This window comes from Mustela putorius, unplaced genomic scaffold, assembly GCF_011764305.1.
Source record: "Mustela putorius furo isolate JIRA1106 unplaced genomic scaffold, ASM1176430v1.1 tig00537227_pilon_pilon_pilon, whole genome shotgun sequence".
Classification (NCBI taxonomy): domain Eukaryota; kingdom Metazoa; phylum Chordata; class Mammalia; order Carnivora; family Mustelidae; genus Mustela; species Mustela putorius.
This window is the reverse complement of record NW_025422368.1, coordinates 45,592,114-45,618,882: the sequence shown is the minus strand read 5'-3', so window position 1 is coordinate 45,618,882 and position 26,769 is coordinate 45,592,114. Positions and strand designations below refer to the sequence as shown.

Here is a 26,769-nt window from a genome sequence, read left to right as displayed (position 1 = left end):
CCAAAAGTTTTGGAAGATCTCCATCAAGAAAACAAAATTATTCATCAAAAAGTGAAAACTGTGGAGAAGAAACTTTTGAAGACTTACTTTTGAAGTATAAGCAAATACAGTTGGAACTAGAATGCATCAATAAAGATGAAAAACTAGCTTTGAGTAGCAAAGAAGAGAACTTGCAGGAAGATGCTAAAACATTGAACTTTGAGGACCAAACAAGCACTGATAATGTCAGTATTACAAAAGACCCAAGTAAAGAAGTAGCTCCTGAGGAGAAAACACAGGTCAAAACTTTTCAGGCATTTGAATTAAAACCACTCAGGCAAAAATTGACTTTACCAGGGGATAAGAACCGGTTGAAAAAAGTTAAAGATGGAACAAAACAGCTTTCCCTGAAATCTGACACTACTGAACCTAGTCAAGGTAATGAAATTAAAATTTTCAGTTAGTACTAAGATTCTTCTTTCTCGATGAGGTAACTAGTTATTTTGGTAGTGTGCTTCATTGAAATGATTTTAATACTTTATCTGTGAATTCTTTTTGCACTTTCTACATTGACATATTCAGTAATGATAGATTTAATTACAATCTGATCTTTTTGTCCTTCTAATACAATTTTTAACATAAGTGTATCAGTGGACCTTCATTTCTTAACTTACAAAATGCTTTGGATATTTGTGATGTTAGATTTTTTGGAGGTATCCTTTGTTGGGTAGAAAGTTTTTATCCTTCCTTTTCCTTGTTTGAGATCTTCAGGATGAATGGATGTTGAAGTTTATCACATCTTTTTTCTTCATTGAGAAAAACATCTTATTTTTCCTCTTTAAATGTATTAGTGTAATAGATTGTGTTAGTTAATTTTGTAGTGTTAAGCTACTCTTGTGTATTTAGGATAAATCCAGGTAGTTATTATGTCATTTTTGTACATCATGGATTTGATTTGTTAAATTTTTTCCATTTTTTATGAAGGTATAATTTATATGCAGTAAAATTTACCTTTTTTAGCATGTAGTGCTTTAAGTCTTGATAAATGCAGGCAGTTGGGTAACCATTGCCAGGCACCTCAATTAAGATCTAGAACAGTTTTGTTAACTCTCACAGATTGTCCATGCCCCTTTGTAATCAGTCCCTTCCTCCCTCACCCCACCATATAATTACTGATTGTTTTCATTCTCTATAGTTTTGCCTTTTCCAAAATGTCGTATAAATGGAATCATGCAGTATTATTGCCTTTTGATTCTAGCTTCCTTCATTTAGTTAGCATAATGTATTTGAGATTCATCATGTAGTTGTATATATCACTAGTTCATTATTGCTGAATGTGCCATTGTATAGTTATGGTACAATTTGTTTACCCATTTCCATTTGAGGATATTTGAGTTCTTCCAGTTTGGGGCAGTAAAAAGTCTTCACAAATAAAGATTTGCTATTTAGAATTTTTTTATCTGGGTTAAGAGCCTATAATTTTTATTCCTTTTTCCTTGCCAAGTTCTAGTATAAGGTTATGATGATGGTCAAAATGAGTTGGGGAATGGTTTCTTCTTTATTCTCAAGAATAAAGTTAAGAATTGGTCCTGGATTATTTGGTAGATATTATTGGTAGAAGTGTCTGGGTCTGGATGGAATTTTTTTCTGAGGAGGTTTATACTATTAACTGTTCATGCTTTTTATTTTTGGTTAATACAGTTTAGATAAATTTATTTTTCTAGTAATGTGTCTGATTCCTGTAAGTTGTGAAATTTATTTAAAAAAATTATTATTATTATTTTTTTAAGATTTTGTTTGTTTATCTGACAGACCGAGATCACAAGTAGGTAGAGAGGCAGGCAGAGAGAGAGGAGGAAAGCAGGCTCCTTGAGGAGCAGAGACCCAATGCAGGCCTCGATCCCAGGACTCTGGGATCATGACCTGAGCCGAAGGCAGAGATTTTAACCCACTGAACCACCCAGGTGCCCCTATAAAAAAAATTCTTAAGAATCTCACTTTTTGGGGTGCCTGGGTGTGGCTCAATTGGTTAAGTGCTTTTGGCTCAGGTCATGATCTCAGGGTCCTGGGTCCCTGCTCAGCAGGGTGTGTTTCTCCCTCTCCCTGTATCCCCACTTCTCTCTCTCTCAAATAAATAAAATCTTAAAAAAGAAAAAAGTATCTCACTTTTCTATTATTTGCAGCATTTATAAATGATATCCCCCAGTTTTTAGTTTCCCTAGAAATAAGTACATAGCTTTTAAAACTGGTGGTGCCTGGATGGCTCAGCCCTTAAGCTAATAAGCCTTTGGCTCAGGTCATGATCCTAGGGTCCTGGGATTGACCCCCCACATTGGGCTGGCTCCCTATTCAGCAGGAGACCTGCTTCTCTATCTCCCCCCCCCCCGCTTGTATTCTCATTCTCTCTCTCTCTCAGTTAAATAAATACATAAAACCTTAAAAAAAACAAAAACAAAAAACTTGTTAGTTTTCAGTCTCTCTCCTATTAAGATTGGTTTGGGTTTTGAAGTTTTTACTTTAGCTGTTTGTGATATATAATTTTTTCCCACACATTTCTAAATATTTCCTAATTTTTGTTTTTCTTTGACCTGTAGACTATTTGGAAGTATGTTTCTTAACTTCCAAACATGAAGCTTCTTTATAGTTTTTGTTACTGGTTTCTAAGTCAACCATACTGTCAGAGAAGGAGCTATTAGAGAAAGAATGAGAATATAGATATTGTCATATTTATTTGAGACTTGCTTTATTGTATGGTTGATTTTTTATAAGTGTTCTTTGTGTGTTCACATCTTTATTCATTTTTTGATCTGATTGATTTATTTCTGAAAGGTTTGTTAACATCAGCCACTATGGTGGTGGATTTATGGTTTTCAGTTTTTGTTTTAAATACTTTCAGGCTGAGGATTGACTCATTATTCTCTAGTTATGTTTCTGACTGAAAGACTTATCTTATGCCAATAGTTAACACCATCTTTCTTTCAATAAGTATAAATGCCTTGAATATTATTTTCCATTCTTTCAGTCTTTCCATATTCTCAAGTCTCAAATGTCAATTGTATATAGTATAGAACTAGATTTCTTTTGTAACTTAGTCTGACAGTCTTTGTCCTTTATTATAATATAGCTCATTTGCATTTATCATTATTACTGATAGTTGGATTTTTTTTGTTTTCTTTTTCTTTCATGCCTCTTTTGTGTTCCCCCCTTCCCCAATTACAATTTTTTTTCCCTTTTACTGGTTTGGAAGTTAGATATTAAGTTTCTTGTCTCATATTGTTTCCTTTCAGAATTGTAACATGAATTTTTCTTATCAGTGCTTAAAATTAATCAAGGTCTTTATCCTCTCCTGTACAAAGGCCAGTAATTTGCCTATCTTTGCTCATAATTTAACACTTTCTTCGCTCACTTTTCTATGGCTAGAATTTTTATCCTTAAAAGACATCTTTTAGAATTTAGATGTGTCTGCTGGATAGAAAACTTATCTGTTTGCCCTTTCTTTAAAGATAATTTTCTAGGGTTGGAATTCTACACTTGATCTTAGCCAAAAGGCCGAGAGGCGATCTAGGTTTGGAATTCTGGATTGGCTAATTATATTCTCAACATATTAAAGATATTTTCTGGCTTCCATTATTGATTTTGGTGAAAAGTCAGCTGTCAGGCTTAATAGTTTCTAATTTGAAGTTAATTTATCTTCTTTCTCTGCTTGCTTTAAAAATCTAATTTTTGTTTCTGATATTCTTTTTTTTTTTTTAAAGATTTTATTTATTTATTTGACAGAGATCACAAGTAGACAGAGAGGCAGGCAGAGAGAGAGAGAGAGGGAAGCAGGCTCCCTGCTGAGCAGAGAGCCTGATGCGGGGCTCGATCCCAGGACCCTGAGATCATGACCTGAGCCGAAGGCAGCGGCTTAACCCACTGAGCCACCCAGGCGCCCCTGTTTCTGATATTCTGCAGTTTATGATGTGTTGATTGTGATTTCTTTTTATTCAGAATAGCTTGCAATTTGTTGTGCTTCTTATTTTCATTGATTCTGAAAGATTGTCATCTTTTAAATGTTTTCTCATTCTCTTTTTTAGAATTATGTATGTATGTATATCAAATCATCTTACTTTATCTTCCATTTCTCTTAATTTCCTTTAAGTTTATATCTCTCTGTAAATCTGCTCCATTCTAAATAATTTCTTCTGATGCATCTCTCAGTTCATGGATTCTCTTTTTAGCTGTGTCTGATTTGTCTTAATTTCACCTATTGAATTTTAAATTCAGTTACAGTTTTTATTTTAGCTTTTTTTTTTTTTCAAATTACTTTGGTCAATTTTAGATTTTTCTGCTTATTTTTTCAAATTTATCTTTATTTCTTTAAGCATGTTAACCATAGGTTTGCTTTAGTTGTTTCTTTCCCTTGTTTGCTAATTTTCAGTAACTCAGTTTTTTATGGGTCTCATTTCTGGTTTCCATTTTTGATACCTTTTCTTGAATGCTTAGTGATTTTTTTTTCTTTTCTTTTTCTCTTCCTTTTTTGTTTCTTAAGGTGCTTATTTTAGTTTCAGTTTTTTTTGTGGGAATTTTTTGAGGCCTGGGGCAAAGATGAATTTCCAAGAGAGTGGTTGCTTTTGCCACTGCCAGGCTTTATATTTTTGCTCTGGGACCGCTTTATATTTGAAGTTTTCAAGGCCTTCCATGTGTACATTGTATTGCAAACCTGAGTGGTGACTGTTTTTGGTTACATACTCTCAGGAACATGTTTTTTCTTCTTCAGTTTAGCACCATGATTCCAGGTAGGAAATTTCAAAAAGTATAACTCAGTGGGATAGAAAAAAAACACAAATAACTATTATAGAGTATAAGAGTTATGTATGAAAGCCTGCAGTAATACAGGGAAAGGATCAAATATGTCTCCCTGGGTTTAGAAAGTTTTCATAGTGATGGAAATGTTTGATTTGTGGCTCAAAAAATTAGTCTTTTCAACTTGGGAAGTATGAAGGAAACAAATGAGCAGATAAAAAGCACAGAGAACTTTTAAAGGCTAATTGAGATTGATCTGAAATGGGGGCAGTGTGGGATATATGGTATGTTTCTTGGAGGAGTTGGATATAAATTTATAAAAGGGTAGATTGAAATCACATTGCAGAGGGCCTTGAATGTCTTGGCTAGGGAATATAGATTTTCTTAAATGTCAGGTGGGACATCAGATATTTTTAAATAGGAAAATTATGTTATCAGGTATCTGTTTTAGAAATGTAACTGACAGCAGTAAGGAAGAGGAGTTGGAAGAAAACCGAAAAAGCTAAAATTTTATCTGAATAAATTATATTGGTTAGTTTCTTCATATGCATCCTCTCCACCCCCTACTGTATGCTTTCCCCAGTCCTCAGCAAGACTCTCAGCTCTGCCATCAAGCATTTAAACTTTTAAGCATTTTTAGGAAATGCTTTTCCATTTCTTTCAACAACTCTTCTAAACCTTATTATTTTTTTCAGGCTTTTACTCCTATTCCTATTATTCCTATTGTTCAGCCTATGGGTGTACCTCCTATTTCAGGTGATCTGACTCAGCTTTCAGTTTCTCACTTTCTTACTGTAAACTTATAACTGTACCGATTTTCACTTCATTTCATTTTTGTTTATGGCCACTTCATATTAACCTGTATTCCTGGCTCTGACCTCTACCTTCTCTGAAACCTTGCCCCGTCTGTTGTTTATTTTGATTCATCTTTAACCACTTTCTCTTAAGGGGTTCTTAGTATAAACATATTTGCATTTTCCTTCCCAAAATGTAATCACTTTCTTGGATTTCTCCCAGTCTGTAGTCTCCCTTAACCTCTGTCTTTTCAACCAGACTCCTTGAAAAGCTGGTCCAGGCTGACTTTCCACTTTACCTCTCAATCCAACGCCATCTGCTTTTCTGCTCTTCACTGAAACTAGTCAGGGCAGAGTTACTTTGAAGTAATTACAAAATTAATTTTAATCTTCCTTCATTTTTTTATTTCATTCTTCCATTGATTCAGAAATTGAGCACCTTATTTCAGGCTTTGGGAAATCTATCCATGAACAGATTAGTAATTTATGCCTTCATGGGTTTGTGTTTCAGAAAGGGGGGAGAATAAATATGATTAGTAAAAAACAGTTATGGAAAAAAGTATAGCAGGGTAAGTAGAGGGATGGCAGATATAGATTGCAGTATTAATTAGTAATAAGGAGAGGCCTGAATTTGAAGGTGGGATTTTTAAAAAGGCTTTGAAGACCATGAGGGAATATCCAAATTGATATGCGAGGGAAGAGCTTTTCTAGGCACATAATAAATAGCTAGAGTAATGATTTTTTTTTTTTTAAGATTTTATTTATTTATTTGACAGAAAGAGAGAGTGAGAGAGGGAACACAAGCAGGGGGAGAGGGAGAAGCAGGCTTCTTGCTGAGCAGGGAGCCCGATGCAGCCCTCAGTCCAAGGACTCTGGGATCATGACCTGAGCCAAGGCAGATGCCTAACAACTGAGCCACCCAGGTACCCCTAGAGTATTGATTTTCTCACTTTGGCCCTTGGACCAGCATTACCTGGAAACTTGATACAAATTCAAATGCTGGGGTGCCTGGGTGGCTCAGTTGGTTAAGCAGTCCGTTAAGGCTGCCTTGGGCTCATGTCCTGATCCCCGAGTCCGGGGGATTAGCCTGTCATCCTTTGTCTACTCAGCCCGGAAGTCTGTTTCTCCTTCTGCCCCTGACCCCACTTGTGCTAGCTCGCTCTCATGTGTGCGATCTCTCTTTCTAGCACATGTGCGATCTCTCTCAAATAAATAAAAATTGTTTAAAATTTTAAAAAAAATGAAAAGAGAAAAATGCAAATGCTCAGGCCCTATCCTAGATCTACTGAATTGGAAACCCTGGAAGTGGGGCCCAAGAATCTGTATTTAACAAGCCTTCTTGTTGATTCTAATACCTGGTAAAGTTTGAGAATCAACAAACTAGAATAACTACTGTTAAGGCAGAAGAGTACCTGCCATATTTGAGGAATAACAGGCCTTGTCCCTAAAGAAAAGAGAGTGGGGGTGCAGAGTAGTGGAAGACAAGAAGTCAGAGATGATGGGTTGGGTAGATCACATAGAGCTTCATAAGAACTTGGTTTTTTATTCCAAATGAAATGTGAACTACTGCAGGATCTTGAGCAAAAGAACTGGTATAATTAATTTATATTCTCAAAGGACCATTCAGGCCACAATGTTGAGAATATTCTCTAGGGAGTAGACATATCTACTATATTTAGTGATGTTCTTCTTGATAAATATGAAATTTGGGGGTTTCGATAATACCATACACATCTAGAATTTCTTACAACCTTCTGATTTTCCCTTTTTTTTTTTTTTTTGAAGTTTTCCTTTGTATTTGCTCAACTGTCGAATGCCCTCTGTTCCATTCTCCAAGGGTGTTCTTCATTACATGGTTTTTAACTACCACCTGTGTCCTGATGATTGTCTTTAGCTCAGTTTAGAATTCTGGATAATAATTTTTAAAATACAGCATGACTGCAAAAACCAATTTTGATCTTGGAAGTATTGAGTCAGAATTGAAATAACTATATTGTAGAGACCCATAACAGTGGTAGGACAGTGTCTAACTACAGGTTTGGTGAATTAAACAATTACCTGCTTTTATAGACTTTGTGTAAAGTTAGATTTATAGTCTGAAATTTATGGTTTATACTTGTTTTTTAAGGTAGATTTGTGCTCATAAGGTGCTGCCAACTTAATGTAAATTTTGTTATTGAAATAATTACTTTTAATTCTTAGTCCTTTTATCAAAGTACAGTTTTAACTTTTTTAATATTTTGAATCATTTTGCCTGATAACTTTAGAAATGAGGCTGATATGAAAAGTCAGATTGGTCAGATTTTCATTCTAATAGAATTCTTTCCTTCTTAGTGATTCTGAAAACGAGAGACTTCTTAAAATAATTACTACTAAATATCATACAGCATTTTATTTTAAATTGATGATAGCTGTTTTTTGGAGTATTGAAAGTATGCTGTTTTATTTTAAAGGATTAGAAGATAAAGAACAAAATATAACAAGAAGAATTAGTGCCTCAGACATTCTATCTGAAAAGGTAAGATTCTGCTTTCTGGAATTGGGTGTCTCTGTAAGACTGATTCTTATATTGCTTTACTCTGTTCTTTTGAAAGAAGGTTCTGTCTTGCTTTCTACTCATTTCTTTTATGTCATTTCTTTCATCATTACCTCCATTTGGACATAAATCTTTTTTTTTTTTTAAAGATTTTATTTATTTATTTGACAGAGAGAAATCACAAGTAGTCGGAGAGGCAGGCAGAGAGAGAGAGAGAGGAGGAAGCAGAGCAGAGAGCCCGATGTGGGACTCGATCCCAAGACCCTGAGATCATGACCTGAGCCGAAGGCAGCGGCTTAACCCACTGAGCCACCCAGGCGCCCTGGACATAAATCTTAAAGATAAAATTTGGAGAGATGTCCTTCAGTATCTTTGTGCTGGGTTCAGTTAAATTGAATTTAATTGAAGTGTTTTTTATATATATCCATAGATGATCTTTTTTGTTAGTTTTTTGAAACTTTTAATTTTCACCCAGAGAGTTTGTTTTCCTGCTTTTGGGGGATTATCCTGTATGGGAAATCTTTGGAGTTAGACCTTCACCTGCTCTTCGGTTCTAGCTCCTCTTAATAGCTGAGTGTTCTTTGCCACTTTGCCAGCTCTTTGCCTTTGCTTGCCTTGATTTCCTTTTCTACAGAATGAGTGTGGTATCATCTGTTCTCTGGATCGTGGCCAGGTTGAGCAGAATAAAGTACAGAGGCACCTGGCACTGTGTTTGACATGTAGTAGGTCTCAATAGCCCAAGCCTTTTCTTTGTTGAATTAGAGATCTGAAATACCTTCAGTTCCTTCTTTTAAGATTTCAGTTAGTTTTTATGAGTAAATTAAAATGAAGCAAAGAGCCTAGAAGCCTTAGAAAAGAGATGATCCTGAATTTAAGATTGATAATACAACATATACCCATGTACACACAAACACACACACACACACATGCATATGTGTCTGCATGTATATATATTTTTTAATGTCCTTAAAATAACTTCATAAATTAGGGAGACATTATTTGGTTTACAAATGAGGGAAGATTTATATGGATAGGTTAAGTGAGTTACCTGAAATTATGTAGGACTTAAATGTTAAGAGCTAGGAGTTAAATGGGGTTCAGTAATCTTGCTGATCAGGTAGCAGCTTTAAGTAGGATATAGTTGTATGACTGAATGAGTAACTTCTTTCTTTTATTCCAAAAGGAGTGGTTGCAAAAAGTAATCAAAGACTTTTAAGTCTCCATGGAACAGTGATGATCTAGCTTTATTTTAAATGCTTTCGATCAGCACTATCCTATAGAATTTTCTACAATAATAGAAATATTCTTTATTTGCACTTTTCAATATGGTAGCTATTAACCACATGTGGCTTTTAAGCACTTGAAATGTGATTAGTGTGGCTGAGGAACTAAATTTCTTATTCAATTTTAGCTAATTTAAATTTAAATAGCCACATGGGGCTCATTGCCACCTTACTGGATAGCACAGTTCTAGAACTACAGGACCAAGTAGTAGAATTTGGTATGTTTAAGTGACTTAGAGTTAAAAAAAGATAATTTTTTTCAACTCCTTTGTTACATATATTTCCCAACAGTGGAAAGGGTACTTATAGCCTGGTTTGGATAAACTGAAATACTGAAATATGTGGTGGCAATTCAGTTAGGCATTTATAATAGTTCATAGTAGAGTGAAACCAGTAGGAAGTACCCACTGTTTTCTTTATGGTTAAGGTATCTTAAGAAGTTAAGTAATTTAATTGGATATTAGACAAATGTGATTATAATTCATGTGTAAGCAAAGATTATTAGGTAAGTGAGCCTTGATCTTTTTGAGTCTTAGTTTCTTAGTCTCTTCTGATTCCCTCCTTTTTTATACATATGCATAAAAGAAAAACAGTTTTGCATTTAATTTCAAAGCATGGGGAAGCCAGAGGACTCCCAAATATGTCTGTCCCCACTATATCCATGTACTTCAATTAAAAATCTGTGCTTAGGGGCTCCTGGGTGGCTCAGTGTGTTAAGCGTGTGCCTTCAGCTTCAGCTCAGGTCAAGGTCTCAGGTTCCTAGGAACGAGTCCCACATCCCCGCCTCAGGCTCTCTGCTCTGCAGGGAGCCTGCTTCCCCCTCTCCCTCTCCTTGTCTCTCTGCCTACTTGTGAGGTGTCTCTCTCTCTCTCTCTGTCAGATAAATAAAATCTTCAAAAAAATTATCTGTGCTTAGTTTACCTGACATTTTCAATTATATTTTAGCTAAAATGTAGAGAATAGATTTTAAAAATTACCTTAAAAAAAGGTAGGGTGAAAAAAATTTAAGATATTTCAGTTGGAAAAAAGCTTCCAAACATTTGTCCTTAACCTGTTTTCCTGTTTTAGCTTCCCTGTAGGAAAGTCTTGGGAGTTCAAAATAGTTTTAGAACATATATTGTTTAAAAGTAAGTAAATCTAAAGAATTATAAAATACATATTTTGTTAAAAAGTTTGCAAATTTCAATCTTGACATTCAGTGTACCTGTTCTCTGTATTACTTGTAAAACAATAAATCACATGTTTATGGAACCACTTCATTCTTCATTCTTGACCTCTTCTGGGTGGATTTCTTTTTGCATTTGCTGTAATCAGATTTTTACTTTCTTGCTTGGGAGGCTCAGTTAAATGCTGATCTCTGACACTTAACTTCCCTTTTGCATCATACTATTCCATCAGTTGTATTCATCCCCTCTAACTCTTTTACATATACACACACCCTCCACAGGTTGATCTGTCTGTATTATAGGGATTGGAGGTGTAGGGCTGTGGTAAATAGTGCAGTTTCCTTATTTTACTTATATTGCTGTTAAGTATTTGCTTTACAACTAAATTCTGATCCTTGGAAAGGTTTGACTTGGTGAGATGTTTAAAGTCAAATAATAAAACTAAACTAAAAAGTTACAACTATTTCTTTTTTCAAAGAAACTTGGTGAAGATGAAGAGGAACTGTCAGAACTACAACTTCGTCTTTTGGCTCTTCAGTCAGCCAGTAAAAAATGGCAACAAAAAGAACAGCAGGTGATGAAGGAAAGCAAAGAAAAGTTGACTAAGACGAAAACTGTACAGCAAAAAGTTAAAACCAGTACGAAAACACATTCAGCCAAAAAAGTTAGCACTACAGGTGATCATTTCTGTCAAATTCTTTTGATTTCATATATCAATACAGTTTTGATTTTAATTCAGAAAGTTTGGAGTTTGGGAACTCTAGGGCCCCGAATGGGGGACAGTCCTATATAAACAGAACTTAGAGGAGCATTTGTATATTTGATTTAATGACAATGAAAATAAATTATAAAGCTCTTCTTTTCTTTTATCTAGAAAGTTCTAATAGATACCAATGTTTCTGTATTTTTATTTAAAGCTAAACAAGCATTAAGGAAGCAGCAAACAAAAGCATGGAAGAAACTACAACAACAAAAAGAACAGGAAAGACAGAAAGAAGAGGATCAGCGGAAACAAGCTGAAGAAGAAGAGAGAAGGAAAAGAGAAGAAGAAATCAGAAAAATTCGAGATCTCTCAAATCAGGAAGAGCAGTACAATCGATTCATGAAATTGGTTGGTGGGAAGAGGAGATCAAGAAGTAAGGTAAAGAGTGTAAAAATATAAAGTCAAAACATTATTCAAATTTTAGTGTCCTTATTATCTTCATAAATACAGTCAACTAAGAAAAAGTGTAGAGTTTTTGTGTTCAATAGAACTTGTTAACAACTTTTGGGGGAAAGAGGGAGGTTTGATTATAATTAAGAATGAGTTTTCTGGGGCGCCTGGGTGGCTCAGTGGGTTAAAGCCTCTGCCTTCGGCTCAGGTCATGATCCCAGGGTCCTGGGATCGAGCCCCACATCGGGTTCTCTGCTCAGTGGAGAGCCTGCTTCCTCCTCTCTCTCTGCCTGCCTCTGCCTACTTGTGATCTCTGTCTGTCAAATAAATAAATTAAAAAAAAAAAAAAAGAATGAGTTTTCTATTGTTGTAGATACAAGAAATAGAAGAAATGAAAAATAAAAAGTATGGTTAGCGAAGTCTCCTTATGGCTTTTTCATCTTTCTCTTTAGATGAAAGTAGGATTACTGGGGCGCCTGGGTGGCTTAGTCATGAAGTGGCTGCCTTTGGCACGGGTTGTGATCTCAGGGTTCTGGGATCGAGCCCTGCATCAGGATCCCTGATTGGCCTGCTTCTCCCTGCTTGGCCCTGCTTCTCCCTCTCCCACTCCCCTGGCTTGTGTTTCCTCTCTTGCTGTGTCTCTCTGTCAAATAAATAAATAAAATCTTTAAAAAAAAAATAGGATTACTAAATTGTAGTGAGGACTTATCTGGAAAATGGCCATACCCTAAGTATAGGGGCAGAATTTCTTTTTTTTCTTTTTTTTTTTTTAGCATTTATTTAGTATTGTAGAATTAAAAGTGTGTCACGACTAATTGGTATGGACTATTTTAAAGAAAGTTAAGTCATCATAGCATTAGTGCTTGTGCTTATTTTAGTTACTTATTTAGCATTTGTAAACTTTTACTAAGTAGTGTCATTGATAATGATTGTCATTGTTTATTATGGATGGTGTCAGGCAGTAAACTGGAGATTTAATAATTAATCTTGTGATATATTATCAGTGACAAATTTCAGGATTTTGAGATTTGAAATTATGCTTGTGAATGAACTGTTGAAGAAGAGAGGGATATTAAAGAATAAGAGCTCTTTAATTTTAAGGAGTTAGAAATTAGGTTTGCTTAAGCAAGCAATTTATAATACTTGGAACTTCTAAAGAGTACTTTGTTAGAATCTTTTTAAAGAGAAAAGTATGTATTTGCACATTACTCTTACCAATCTGGTTAAGTTTTGTTAGCTATAAACTGTCTCTGAATGAAATGTAAGAAATACAAAAAGAAAACTACACACAGACACATCACCTAAGAGTTTCTAGTTTGCAGCTGTCATCAGTGTATTCATAACTAAGATGTTAATGTATTTTTTTCAAAATACTTTAAAATATAGGGTTTTCTAAAAAAGATTTTTATTCATTAGAGAGAGAGAGAGAGAGAAAGTAAGGGAAAGGGACAGAGAATCTGAAGCAGACTCTGCACTGAGTACAGAGCCCAGTGCAGCGCTTGATCCCACAATCATGAGATCATGACCTGAAACCAAGAGTCACATGCTCAATCAACAGAGCTACCACGGAGCCTCTAAAATATAGTCTTGAAGGCAGAAAACTTGAATTTATTCATCCAGTTTCTCATACAGAGAGGCTCTAAGTGTTCAGGAACTTGGTGTCATCTTATTTTATAGAGGAATATGATTTTTGATGCTGTTACCTAGAGGATAACTGTCCATTGTTTTGTAATTTCTAGCCTAAGAATAGACTAAGACAGAAAATGATTTGAAACTGAAAAATATCTTGTGTTATTAGTCTTCAGATCCTGACCTAAGACGATCCTTAGATAAGCAACCTACTGATAGTGGAGGTGGCATTTATCAGTACGATAACTATGAAGAAGTTGCTATGGATACAGACAGTGAAACCAATTCTCCAGGTATGAGCCCAAATTGGAAACATTCACATATTCACAAGTTTTCATAAATGGACAATGATCATAAAGCTACCCAAAAGCTTGAAAGAAATGTGTAATGAAAGTGATGTTAGTTGGTGAATTGGGTAACCGTAGACATTTAGTGGAGATACTTTGAAAGCAAACCTCAAATATATAATATTAACCTTTCTTTCAGGTGTTTCTTTCTAGATAGCATTTAAATAAAAAGGCAGTGTTTAAAGTCTGCTATTAACTGTTTGTTCTTAAAAATGAAGATTGTGGGAAAGATGAGAACACTGCTTTTAAATAAAAAAAAATTTTTTTTCGTCTCAAGTTATCTTTATATCATAGACAATTTCTGCTTTAGTGGAAAAAAAATCTTCCGTGTTCTTGGGTTCCTTTCTCCTTCCAGTGATGTTACTTTGTAGGAATTTGGAAATGGTAAGTGGTACTACTAGTGGCATCTCGGTAGGGGCTGGTTAGAACTGCTCAGGGCAATGTTCAGTTAGATTGCATATTGTAGGATGTGATTCTTCTTGAGGGCTGGAGACTTGCTTTAGTTGCTATTCAGGGGTGATTCTGTGGGAGACCTATTTTCTCACTAATTAAAACATGTAAAACAAGCAGATAACTGAATGCAGTTGGCATTCTAGGAACTGGAACACTTACTTGAAAGATCATATCATCAGTGTTTTGCTCCCTGTGGTCATATTGTTAGAACAAAACAAAATGAGAATCTTACTTTAGTGTGTCTAGACAGAAACAGAAAAATCTATATGATTTGGGTTATGTTTACCAAAAGTGTTTATTTTTTGGTTACTCTTTAGGCTTATGTTTGTTTCATATTATGTTTTGTTTCAGAATATTATGTTTCGATTTCAGAATTTAACTCTCTTTGGTCAGTATTAAGTTTTCTTGCTTCCAGGTTCTTCAAGATATTTCATTGTATTCCCAAGTATTAACAATATTATTAATACTTTGTTTCTATAAAATAATTTTACATACTATGCTTTTAAAAACTTTTGTAAAAAATTAGTAGAGAATGTACTCTTTACTCACCTTTGTCAAATTATAGCTTTTTGCTATATTCACTACCGGTATTTATTTTTAAGAAGTAAAATGTTCTAAAGGCCAATTGAATTTTCAACTAGTATCATACAGGCACAAGTTAACCATATAAATCATGTGGGTAATGACCATATTGACTTGTGAGACAGCTAGGATAAAGAAGCATTAGTTTTTTTACCTGAGGATTATAGTTACTGGGTAGCAAGAGTAGTTTCCAATCTGCCGTATTTCACTGACTTAAGAAACCACTGAAGGTAAAATGCATGATTATTTTTATCTGCTACCAGGGAAGAGAAAAATGCTAACAGTTTCATTGAGAGGCATTGATTCTAACTATTTCAGAATTATTAAATGTGACAGAGTGTACATTTAATTGATAAATACAGCAGGAAGCAGTTCTTTTCATTCCTGCAATTTGCTTTCTATACAACTTAAGTAGTTCATTTTTTCATTCCACATAAAGGGAGGAATGGAATTACCACATTAGTGGTTTGTTTTTTGTTTGTCCTTTGGTTAGAACACTTCAGCAAATTCAGGAATTTTTTGTTTTATTATTCCTTTAAAAATAGTTTGTAAAAAAGAAAAAAAAAGTATTTTTCTTGTGTTTCTTGTTCTCTTTCCTGAAGATGATTGGAAGTGGAACAAAATGTTTTAAGGCACTAATTGTCAACTTAAGTTGGAAGGCTGGCTTTCTGATGACAAGGGACACTATTGAATGGGTAGGGAGGTCTCATGGAGGTTAAAGATACTAATTTGCACTCTGTTTAGATAGATGTATTTGTATTTCTTCAGGCATATCATAATCTTAATTTATTCCTTTCAAAGTATATTTGTTTGTAAACTCCTAACATTTTTTACAGCCCCTTCACCGGTGCAGCCACCATTCTTCTCTGAATGTTCCCTGGGGTATTTTTCTCCAGCACCGTCTATTTCTTTGCCTCCACCACCTCAGGTTTCTGTAAGTGTGAATTGATGTGATTTTTAAGAAAATTATACTGTTGTTTTGTGTCTTTTCTAACTTGTTTTGAAAAACTGGTATGTAACTAAAAGTAGTTAATATTTAAAGAGAGCTTAAAGTAGAATTGTTTACCAAAATTTAGTAGCTCTGAAACCTATAGAATAAATAGTTAATTAAATATTGGCAGGCTGTCCATTTGGAGATTTTTTTCATAGCTAATTTTTAATCTTATGTGTACTTCCTTTCAGTACTTAGCATGTTTCCATTTTACTTCTCAGCTGGTAGCTATTCCAAAAACTTACTCTAAAGCAGAATAAGATTATCTGCTGTTTTGCATTATCTTCTTTGGCAGTTGGGCTTAAGTGCATTAGGATACTTTCAGAAATGAATTCTTTTCCTTTTTCCTCTTTTGATGAGTACAGTTATTTTTAATTTGAAATTTCATCTAAAGAATGTTACGTTGTATGTAGAAGTTAGTTTCTTTTTCCCCCAGCTTCTTTTTAAGAGTACAGCAGGCCCTCATTTAAAAAAGAAAGAAAGAAAAAAGTAAGTGGGAGAATCATAAAGTAAAAGTTTTGAGGTTATTTCTAGTTGGAAAGAACCTACAGACCAAGTCGGATCTCTCAGTAGGTTAATGGGTTCTTTGTCATTTCACAGTTCCTAGGTGGACATCTGGTGTCCTCCTTGGAAGCTTAAGGTGAGGGGAATCTGAGAGCACAGAATGAAAAAAAACTTTTTTTTCCCCTTCTTGCTTGAAATGTTTCCTTTTGGGAAATGGAAAATAGATGAACTAAATGCCGAGAGAAATTCTGGCAGTTCTTTGGAACAAAAATATATCTGAACTCCGATATTTGTATAAATTTAGTTTTCTTCATAAGTACTTTCTAAGAAACCATTACTCAAACATCTAAGAGATTCTTTTGGATAGTTCTTGAGATACTCTGGACTCTTTCCAGAATTCCTTTGGTGCCTAATTTTTTTTTTTTTTAACTTAAATATCTATCATATGTTTTGGTTTTCAGTATCCTCACTTGTTTTCAGGTAATTATCTAGAGAAGAGACCCTGTAAACTTTGATTTCTGTCTTTTGGAAAGCTGAGTGAAAATAAGGGGAATGGAGAAGTTTGTATAATTACCCTGAAGTTCATAAATTAGATGTTTCAAAAAAAAATTTTTTTTTTACTTGCAAAAATTACACTTTTTATGGTTGAATATTGAATTTGGTTTAGTTTTAAGATCTACTAAGTGACACTTAGTTCACTTATGCTTACAATTAAAGTAGTAACCTAAAGTTTATCTTTTTTAAATTTAATGTTGCTCCAGAGATAAATATTTGAAATTTATAAAATTTGGCTGTAATTACTATTTTTTTCTCTTTTAAAAAAACTAGTCTATGCCACCTTTGAGCCAGCCTTATGTGGAAGGCTTGTGTGTTTCTCTTGAACCTCTACCTCCTCTACCACCTTTACCACCTCTCCCGCCTGAAGATCCAGAACAGCCTCCAAAACCACCTTTTGCAGATGAGGAAGAGGAGGAAGAAATGCTGCTTAGAGAAGAGCTCCTTAAGTCTCTTGCAAATAAAAGAGCTTTTAAGCCAGAGGTAATTTAGGTGCCTGAACCTCTAGGTGGTGCACTTGAACCTAGTTTTAGCTTTGCTTTTCTCTGGGTTTCATTGGGCCTTTCAGAGTAATGATAAGTCTGAAGCTGATTTACTCAGGACATTTCACGATGACAGAAATTTCTTTATTTAGTAATGTTTCATATTTCTTTTTTCCTCATTTAGGAAACATCCAGTAACAGTGACCCACCTTCACCTCCAGTTCTGAACAATTCACAGCCTGTGCCAAGAAGCAATCTATCGATAGTCAGTATTAATACAGTATCTCAGCCTAGAATACAGAATCCAAAGTTTCACAGAGGACCTCGTCTTCCACGAACTGTGATCTCGGTAAAAAAAAGCAACATAATTAATTCTGTTAAACAGTTTGTGAGAAATTTTTATGAAATTTTGCTGCTGTCTTATACCCTAACTCCTAGTTCATTTGAATATGTTACATATATTCATATATAAGTAAAAACAATTTTGATTTATTAATAGTGAAATGGCAGCTTTGCGCAGTGGCAGTATCGTAGCCAATGAGGTTTATCCGAGGCACGATTATTGCTAATTGAAAACTATTAATAGTGAAATGGGAGCAGTTTCTTTGCTTGAAAACTATTAGAGTTAGTGATAATGTTTTGGAGAAGCATTTTCTTTTTGCCTTTTTTTTTTTTTTTCATTTTTTTCTATATAAATTAATCCACTCAGATTTTCTTTGTTCTAGAGTTACTTTTAGTTTTTATTTCTTTCACCTTTGTTTATGTTTGCTAGTATTTTTTTCAATTATTGATTATATTGTAATGGCAGGATTTATTTACGATGTTTACTGATGTCCATTAAAGAAATTGAAATGACAGTTTCTTTTTACCTTGTTTTTCAATGGTTTTGAAATAAAATAATTGGAGCCAAAGCCAAGTTGAAATCTTGCCTCAGTTAGGTAAACCAGTTTTGGCCACTTACCCTCTCTATATAACCACAAAAGCCCCAAAAAAGTTTTGTCAGTAACTATATAGAATTATTAATTTTTTGTTTGGTTGGTAAGATAGCTAACTTAGGTGGCATTATGGTTCTTTATAGAAAGTTGGAGAAAATAGGGTGCCTGGATGGCTAGTTGGTTAGGCATCCGATTCTTAGTTTCAGCTCAAGTTGTAATCTCAAGGTTGTGGGGTAGAGCGCCTGCTTAAGATTCTTTCTCTGTCTCCCTCTGCCCCCCCTCTCCCGCCCCAGAGTAATTAAAGAAAAAAAAGAAAGTTGGGGAAAATAAAACTTAATGGAAAGGTGATCATAGGAATTTCTAGAAATATAGAAAATATAGAGTATTTTATGTGGTGGGTAAATAACTTGTATTGGTGAAGTGTGACAAAGTTAGATATTCAGCATAACCATAAGAAACCATAGACTGTCTCTACTTGGAGTCCATTATTTTTAGGAATTGAAATTCAAGAGATTAAATGACTTGTCCAATGCAACACATCTAGTTGGGGGTAGAACCAAGAAAAAATAGTTACTTTTGTCATCAGAAGAAACAAATATATTATTTTTGCAGCTTCCAAAGCATAAGTCAGTAGTTGTAACACTGAATGATTCAGATGACAGTGAGTCTGATGGAGAGGCTTCCAAGTCAACAAATAGTGTTTTTGGTGGATTGGAGTCCATGATTAAAGAAGCAAGACGAACTGCTGAGGTCAGTGCAATAATGAAAGATTAAAAGGTGATTTATTGATAGTCATTAAAGGTTTCTTTTCCTCCCCCAAAAATTAGACCTTAGAGGTCTAGATTTTTAATATATTGAATTGTGGAAATATTTTAAGTATTTGTGTTATTTAGGACTTTACAGAGTGAAGAATATGCAAATTTAATTAGATTTATCTATCAAAAATCCGTTTGTTTTTTTTTTTTCCAACTGACTAGTCCCTTTTTCAAACTAGTAAAAATTGAGTGGATAATTGTCCTCTGTACTAAAGAAATATATTGCTTTGAAAATTGTATCACATTACCAGAAAACAGTTTTTATTAAACATAAAATCTAAATATAACTTTTACCCCTATTTTTACTATATGTATGTAGGTTACATATGATTTAGTTCAATTATTTTAAAACTGTAAATTTAGTGGATCATACAGTTAAGTTGTTGCTAACAGGCTGCATTGTTTTAAGAAAAGAAATAGAAAATAATTATGAAGTTATTCAGTTATTTCTAACTACATAAATGTGTACCGGGTTGTATTGTGAAGTATAAATCTCAGTGGTTTTTTTTGGAAGCTGTTGATCTGGTTGACTTTAACTATTTTCTAGCAAGCTTCAAAACCGAAAGTACCTCCAAAATCTGAAAAAGAAAATGATCCCATGCGAACACCTGAAGCTTTGCCTGAAGAAAAGAAGATTGAATATAGATTGTTAAAGGAAGAGATTGCCAAGTGAGTAGCATTTTTTGTAATTAGCTTTAAAGGTATGTGCTATTTCAGTACTTAACTTAGTCTTTATACAGTTTATTGACATTGGGAGATGAGTGGTGCTGGTTTTATCCAAGATCCAGACTTAATGTTTTTATAACTCACAGAAGGGGGAGCCAGATAATCATTTATAGACTTGAATACAGTGGTGCACTGAGATATAAACAGCTTAGAGAAGAGATGAAAGCTGTTATAAAAGAGAACTACACTAAGTCATTTTTACACTTTAAATATATCATTTTGTCAGTTATACCTCAGTAAAGCTGAAAAAATACTTAGTAGAATCAGCAGTATTCTTTTTTTAAATTAAAGTGTAGTTGACACATAATGTTGCACTAGTTTTAGGTGTACAACATAGTGATTTGACAACTCTATACTCAGGCTACGCAGACTTTCAACTTTGAATGCCAGCTTGGTCATGCATATTGGTCATCATTATTAGTCAATATGATTAATATTTTTATTTTATGAAATAGAATAGAGCTTTGAAGATAAATAATTTTAATTTATTTCTTGGTATAATTCTTCTACCTTTATTGGTTATTTTAGTAGAGAGAAACAGCGTTTGATTAAATCAGATCAGCTGAAGACAAGTTCATCATCCCCAGGAAACTCTGATGTGGAAATTGATGGGATTGGCAGAATAGCAATGGTTACTAAGCAGGTTACAGATGCAGAAGCAAAACTTAAAAAACATAGGTGAGCCTCTTTATCTGATTAAATATTGGTATGTATTTAAATGTTCCTGTATTAGAATGATGTATTTTTGTGGCTGTATGTCATAAAAAGTATACTATATGATTACAGATTCTTTCATACTTGGTAAAACCATAGAAGACTATCATTTTATTGAATTGTATATTTATATAAAATAATAGTATTAATATTTAAATGAAAATTTCAAGACTTCAAAGGAGATTTGTTTCCCTTCAGATATACACATGGCTTATTCATTGCTAAAAACATGTATGAAACTCTTTGTTTTGGAATTTTCTTTAAAACTTTGACATCTTTTTGAAATACCTTCATTGGAACCATATTGTTGTTATTAAAGGTGGGCTGCTTTGTTGGAGAGAGTCATTACCCAGTCTGATGTGTTCAATAATACACATCATCAAATATGGTGTTATGAATGTGTGAATATTAAGTTACAATCCTAAACTTAACACGTTTTGTGAAATCACTGTGTTTTGAGTGGTGTTTCAAAACTTTGAAAACATACAACCTCGGGGCGCCTGGGTGGCTCAGTTGGTTAAAAGCCTCTGTCTTCAGCTCAGGTCATGATCCCAGGGTTCTGGGATCGAGCCCCACGTCTGGCTCTCTGCTCCACCTCCTTCCCCTCCTCTTTCTCTGCCTTCCTCTTTGCCTACTTGTGATCTCTATCAAATAAGTAAAATCTTAAAAAAAAAAAAAATAGAACCTCACAAGATGAACATAATGAATCCTAGAATTCATTCACATATTTGGGGAAGTTATTTATTCTGTTGAGGTATAATTGACATATATTATTATATTAGTTTCAGGTATACAACATAATGATACGGTATTTATGTACTGTATGAAATGATCACCACAGTATAGTAACATCTGTCCCCATATATAGTTAAAGATTTTTTTCTTGTGATAAGGACCATTAGCATATATTTGATAGAAATGATTATATTTGATTATGGCTATACATCTTTTTCACTCCACCCACCTTGAAATCATGGTTGGTGAAGAACAAAGTGTTAACATCAATACTTGTGAGTTTTCCGCTAGTCCCCCTATAGGTTTACATATGTAAGGTGGGGAGTTTCTGTTCAAGTAAGACCTTCCTTATTCTGTTGTTACTAACTAACTGACTTGTTCTTAAACTTCAAAGTTTGATTGTAAAAGTTGATCACAGTGATGAATTAGCAATGTATAAATAATTTAATGATTTTTAAAATAAGCTTCAAAAGTTCATCTACCCACAGTTAATGGAAAAAGGTAGAAATTTATAACCATCTTGGTACTCTTTATTTTTTTAAATCATGAAAAACAATGTAATTTGAAATGTTTTGGTAAGGCACCATAGATAGCTCAAGGACTTAGTGACTGGAAATTTTTTATAAGTAAACAGAAATATGTTCTGTTTTTCATTTCATTACAAGACATTGGAGATTAAGTATTCTGAACAAAATAAAATACATTTAAAAATAGTCTTTATAAATGTTTTCAGCATTTTATACATCTAAAGTATGCCATTATTTTATGCACTAAGAAAACCTGCTGCTAGCCAAACTATGATACACAGTGATGCTAAGACATTACTGATACTGAAGATCTGAAAAATGTGCTTCATAAATGAAATGCTGTGGTGACTGTAAATCTCCAGTGTTATCAGTATGAAATGATATTGTGTGTGTTTTAAAGGAGATTAAAATACATTCACTTAAGTTCCATTTATTTAGTAGGTTCAATAAAAAGTGAAATAAGGTAGGGGCGCCTGGGTGGCTCAGTGGGTTAAGCCTCTACCTTTGGCTCAGGTCGTGATCCCAGGATCCTGGGATCGAGCCTCACATCGGGCTCTCTGCTTGGCAGGGAGCCTGCTTCCCTCTCTCTCGCTCTCTGCCTGCCTCTCTGCCTACTTGTGATCTCTCTCTCCCTCTCTGTCAAATAAATAAAATCTTTAAAAAAAAAAAAAGTTTAAAAAAAAGTGAAAAGGTTTTCAAAAATTTTTTGTCTTTCTGTTCCCCATTCCATCACATATTCTCTGTCTTTATGATTCCTTCTAGATATCAGCTGTTGTGATTGTTGAAATATATCTTCAGGGAAAGAGCCATCATTTTTTTAACTATAATATTTAGTAGTTGAGAAAATGAAAATCTGTATCTATAAATTTATTTTTTGTTCTGTTTTTATTCTCATTTCCAACTTTACATCTGTATATTGTTTAAAAATTTAGACTTCCTTTTCCCCTTGCTTGCCTTGCTTTAGATAAAATGAGTTAGAGTTTTGAAGTGTGCTTGATTATGTTAATCAGATGTTTATTTGTGTGTATATTAAGAGCATTATAAATGATGTTAAACATCGCAGTTTTCTGTCCAAAGTCCTCATCTTTTAGGAGTCTTGTATGGTCAGATTCAGTCATATCTAGTAGTGGTTTTTCAACTGTAATTCACATTACTCAGACTTAAATGATTTTTTTTTTTTTTAAGATAAAGATCAGACTCCTTGTTTTCATAAAATGGAATAATGTTTATTTGAATATCTGTGTGATTAGTGCATATGAAAATAGCCATCCTTTTAATATCAGTATATATGTTTTTAAGATTTTCTGAGAGAATGTATGTACACATGCAGTAAGTAGGGGCAGAGGGAGAGGAAGAGAGTCTTAAACAGACTTCTTGCTGAGCACAGAGTCCATCGTGGGCCTCCTATCTTACCACCCAGAGATTATGACCTCAGGAGAAACCAAGAGTTGGATGCCTAACCTACTGTTCCACCCAGGTGCCCTGTCAGTATATTTTGTAAATCAAGCTATTGCTTTGTAAATTTTTTATTCTGATGATGTTAGCCTACTAGTTTAGAAAGACATTAATAAGAGTTTTGTTATTTCTCAATTAGGATTCTCTTGATGAAAGATGAATCTGTTTTAAAGAATCTCGTACAGCAAGAAGCTAAGAAGAAAGAATCTGTTCGAAATGCTGAAACAAAGATTACAAAACTTACAGAACAGCTTCAGGCAACAGAGAAAATTCTCAGTGTCAACAGAATGTTTTTAAAGAAGCTTCAGGAACAAGTAATGTTCTTTTTTTACATTAAGATACTGGTTTTTTGTGTGTTTTTTTTTTACGTTAAGATATTGTAGTCTCATGTTTACTCTACATTTTTATGGTCCAGATTTTTTTTAAAACAAAACCTTAAACCAAAGACCTCAAAATGTATAACCTTTGTACTGTTTTCCATTGTGACATAATATTGGCATATTTTTATTTTCAGGTGCATACCCTAAAGCTGCTCTGTGTTTAAGAAGGTATTTCCTCTCTCCTAAGGTTTACATTTACATTTCCAGAAATATCCTGTATTTTCAGATTCACAAAGTTCAGCAACGTGTTACCATTAAGAAAGCTTTGACTCTAAAGTATGGGGAAGAGCTTGCGCGGGCAAAGGCAGTGGCTAGTAAAGAAATAGGAAAACGTAAACTGGAACAGGATCGCCTTGGAGTAAGTTGTTTGTAGGAATATTTTATTTTTGCAAAGGAAAAAGTTTTCATGATACTTCCGAGGGTAAGAGATGTATAAAATAACTCGGGTTTTTTCCTGCATATTCACACAGGCTAAAGCTTTGTTTTTAAATGATGTCCACATTTTTGGAAGCTTTATTTTATAGTTCTTGTTTTGGCTTTGTCTTTTGTTTTTCATAGATTATAGATTAACTGGCATAACTATTGGGGAGTTTTGTCAAACTATTATATTCTTGTCAATGATTTAGTTTTTTAATATTGGCACTGTATTGTAGGGGTAACACATTTATCTTAACCAAAAAATTCTTATGAAATCATAGTGATGTAAAATATGTATATCATTTTTTTCTCCAGCCAAACAAAATGATGAGACTGGACAATTCTCCAGTATCAAGTCCCAGAAAACATTCAGCAGAACTGATTGCTATGGAAAAAAGACGATTACAAAAGCTAGAATATGAATATGCCCTGAAAATTCAGAAACTAAAAGAAGCCCGGGCCCTTAAAGCAAAGGAACAACTAAATATTGCTCCAGTTGTGGAAGAGGAACCTGAATTTTCTTTACCTCAACCGTCACTTCACGATTTGACTCAAGATAAATTAAGTCTGGACACTGAGGAAAATGATGTTGATGATGAGATTTTGTCAGGTTCAAACAGGGAACGAAGAAGATCATTTTTAGAGTCAAATTCTTTTACTAAACCTAACCTTAAGCACACTGATACGCCTAACAAAGAATGCATCAAACCTACTAAGAATACAGTAGAAAAACCAGAACTTTTTCTAGGGTTAAAAATCGGTGAATTACAAAAATTATATTCAAAAGCTGATAGCTTAAAACAGTTGATTTTAAAGACCACCACAGGCATTACGGAAAAGACTTTGCATGGTCAGGTAACTGAACATTTCATACGTTTTATAAAGTCTAGGATTTACCCTAGCTGTCTTTGCTTTATGCAATTACTGATTTCTTTTGCAGGAGATTTCTGTGGATGTGGATTTTGTGACAGCACAGAGTAAAACAACAGAAGTGAAGCCGTGTCCTTTTAGACCCTACCATAGTCCTCTTCTAGTTTTTAAGTCCTACAGGTATGAAAGAAAGACTCGACAAGCTTGAATTTCAGGACTGCTCCTTGATCTTAATGACAGTATAATCTTGGCTAGTTCATGATAATGAAAAAAATAATTGGCGTCATGGTGACTGAAAAATGAATTGTCCTTTTAGGGAAAATGAAATTGTCTTATTGTCAGATTTGAACCTTATCAGGAAGTAAGGTTTAGCTCATACTAGGTTTATTCTTACCAAGTTCTAATTTCTGGTTATTGGGGGAATTGTGGAGAGCTCTGAATTATCTCTGGTAGGGATTTTAGGAAAAATAATTAGAGTCAAATAAGAATTATTTTTATTTATTTTTTTATTTTAATTAATTAATTAATTAATTAATTTTAAAGATTTTATTTATTTATTTGACAGAGAGAGAGATCACAAATAGGCAGAGAGACAGAGAGAGAGATGAGGAGAAGCAGGCTCCCCGCTGAGCAGAGAGCCCAATGCGGGACTCGATCCCAGGCCCCTGGGATCATGACCTGAGCCGAAGGTAGAGGCCCAACCCACTGAGCCACCCAGGCGCCCCATTGAATTTTTTTTTTTTTTAAAGATTTTATTTATTTATTTGACAGAGAGAAATCACAAGTAGATAGAGAGGCAGGCAGAGAGAGAGAGAGGGAAGCAGGCTCCCTGCTGAGCAGAGAGCCCGATGCGGGACTCGATCCCAGGACCCTGAGATCATGACCCGAGCCGAAGGCAGCGGCTTAACCCACTGAGCCACCCAGGCGCCCCCAAGTAAGAATTTTTAAGTTTAAAAATAATTTTACCATTATTCTAAGTAATGCTTTGGCCAGCTTCCATAAAATTGATTTTATGGTTGATACGGTTGAATTGATTGATAAAGATGGTAACTTTATTGAGGTTGTCTTTTTTTTTTTTTTTTTTTTTAAAGATTTTATTTATTTATTTGACAGAGAGAGAGATCACAAGTAGGTGGAGAGTCAGGCAGAGAGAGAGAGAGAAGCAGGCTCCCGCTGAGCAAAGAGCCCGATGCGGGGCTCGATCCCAGGACACTGAGATCATGACCTGAGCCGAAGGCAGCGGCTTAATCCACTGAGCCACCCAGGCGCCCCTTGAGGTTGTCTTTTTAAAAAGACTTCTACTTCCAGAAGGAAGTTGTGAGACTGTAAGTGGGTGGGATTTAATCATAAAATTGTAAAATGCATATCAAGTACTATAGGCTTTTCCCTTAGTTTTTTTGTTGGCTGGTAACGTGCAAGAAATACCAGTGTTGGGGCACCTGAGTGGCTCAGTGTTTTGAGCGTCTGCTTTTAGCTCAGGTTGTGATTCTCAGGGTCCTGGGATCCACCCCACATTGGGCTCCCTGCTCAGTGGGGAGCCTGCTTCTCCCTCTCCCTCTGCCTGCAGCTGCTCCCCTGCTTGTATGCTGCTTACTCTTTCTCTCTCTCTGTCAAATAAATAAAATCTTAAAACAAAAAACAAAAAAGCATGGGACCCCATGGGTGGGTGGCTCAGTTGGTTGGACGACTGCCTTCGGCTCAGGTCATGATCCTGGAGTCCCGGGATCGAGTCCTGCATCGGGCTCCCAGCTCCACGGGGAGTCTGCTTCTCTCTCTGACCTTCTCGCTCATACTCTCTCTCACTGTCTCTCTCTCAAATAAATAAATAAAATCTTAAAAAAAAAACAACAACAACAACAGAGTGACACCAATATCCCTAAAAATGTAAAAACATCATTTAAAAAAAACAAAAAAAAACAAAAAAACCCCAGTGTTTATATACCATTTTATTATGTG

General features: G+C 34.6%; 1 protein-coding gene and 1 pseudogene across 1 annotated transcript in view; both read left to right on the top strand.

Annotated features, from left to right (window-relative positions):
• ZFC3H1 (zinc finger C3H1-type containing) overlaps positions 1–26,769 on the top strand; it is a 54,527-nt gene that overhangs the window by 6,079 nt on the left and 21,679 nt on the right. Inside the window, exons 2-16 of the mRNA XM_004752430.3 lie at positions 1–417; positions 8,012–8,076; positions 11,022–11,220; positions 11,461–11,684; positions 13,495–13,618; positions 15,544–15,641; positions 17,031–17,240; positions 17,424–17,588; positions 18,787–18,924; positions 19,537–19,658; positions 20,244–20,393; positions 23,286–23,460; positions 23,753–23,884; positions 24,259–24,798; positions 24,884–24,993. Of these exons, the coding sequence (XP_004752487.1) occupies positions 1–417; positions 8,012–8,076; positions 11,022–11,220; positions 11,461–11,684; positions 13,495–13,618; positions 15,544–15,641; positions 17,031–17,240; positions 17,424–17,588; positions 18,787–18,924; positions 19,537–19,658; positions 20,244–20,393; positions 23,286–23,460; positions 23,753–23,884; positions 24,259–24,798; positions 24,884–24,993 (2,869 nt within the window). The remainder of the gene's footprint in view (positions 418–8,011; positions 8,077–11,021; positions 11,221–11,460; positions 11,685–13,494; positions 13,619–15,543; positions 15,642–17,030; positions 17,241–17,423; positions 17,589–18,786; positions 18,925–19,536; positions 19,659–20,243; positions 20,394–23,285; positions 23,461–23,752; positions 23,885–24,258; positions 24,799–24,883; positions 24,994–26,769) is intronic.
• On the top strand, positions 17,748–17,896 carry LOC123390099 (annotated as a pseudogene).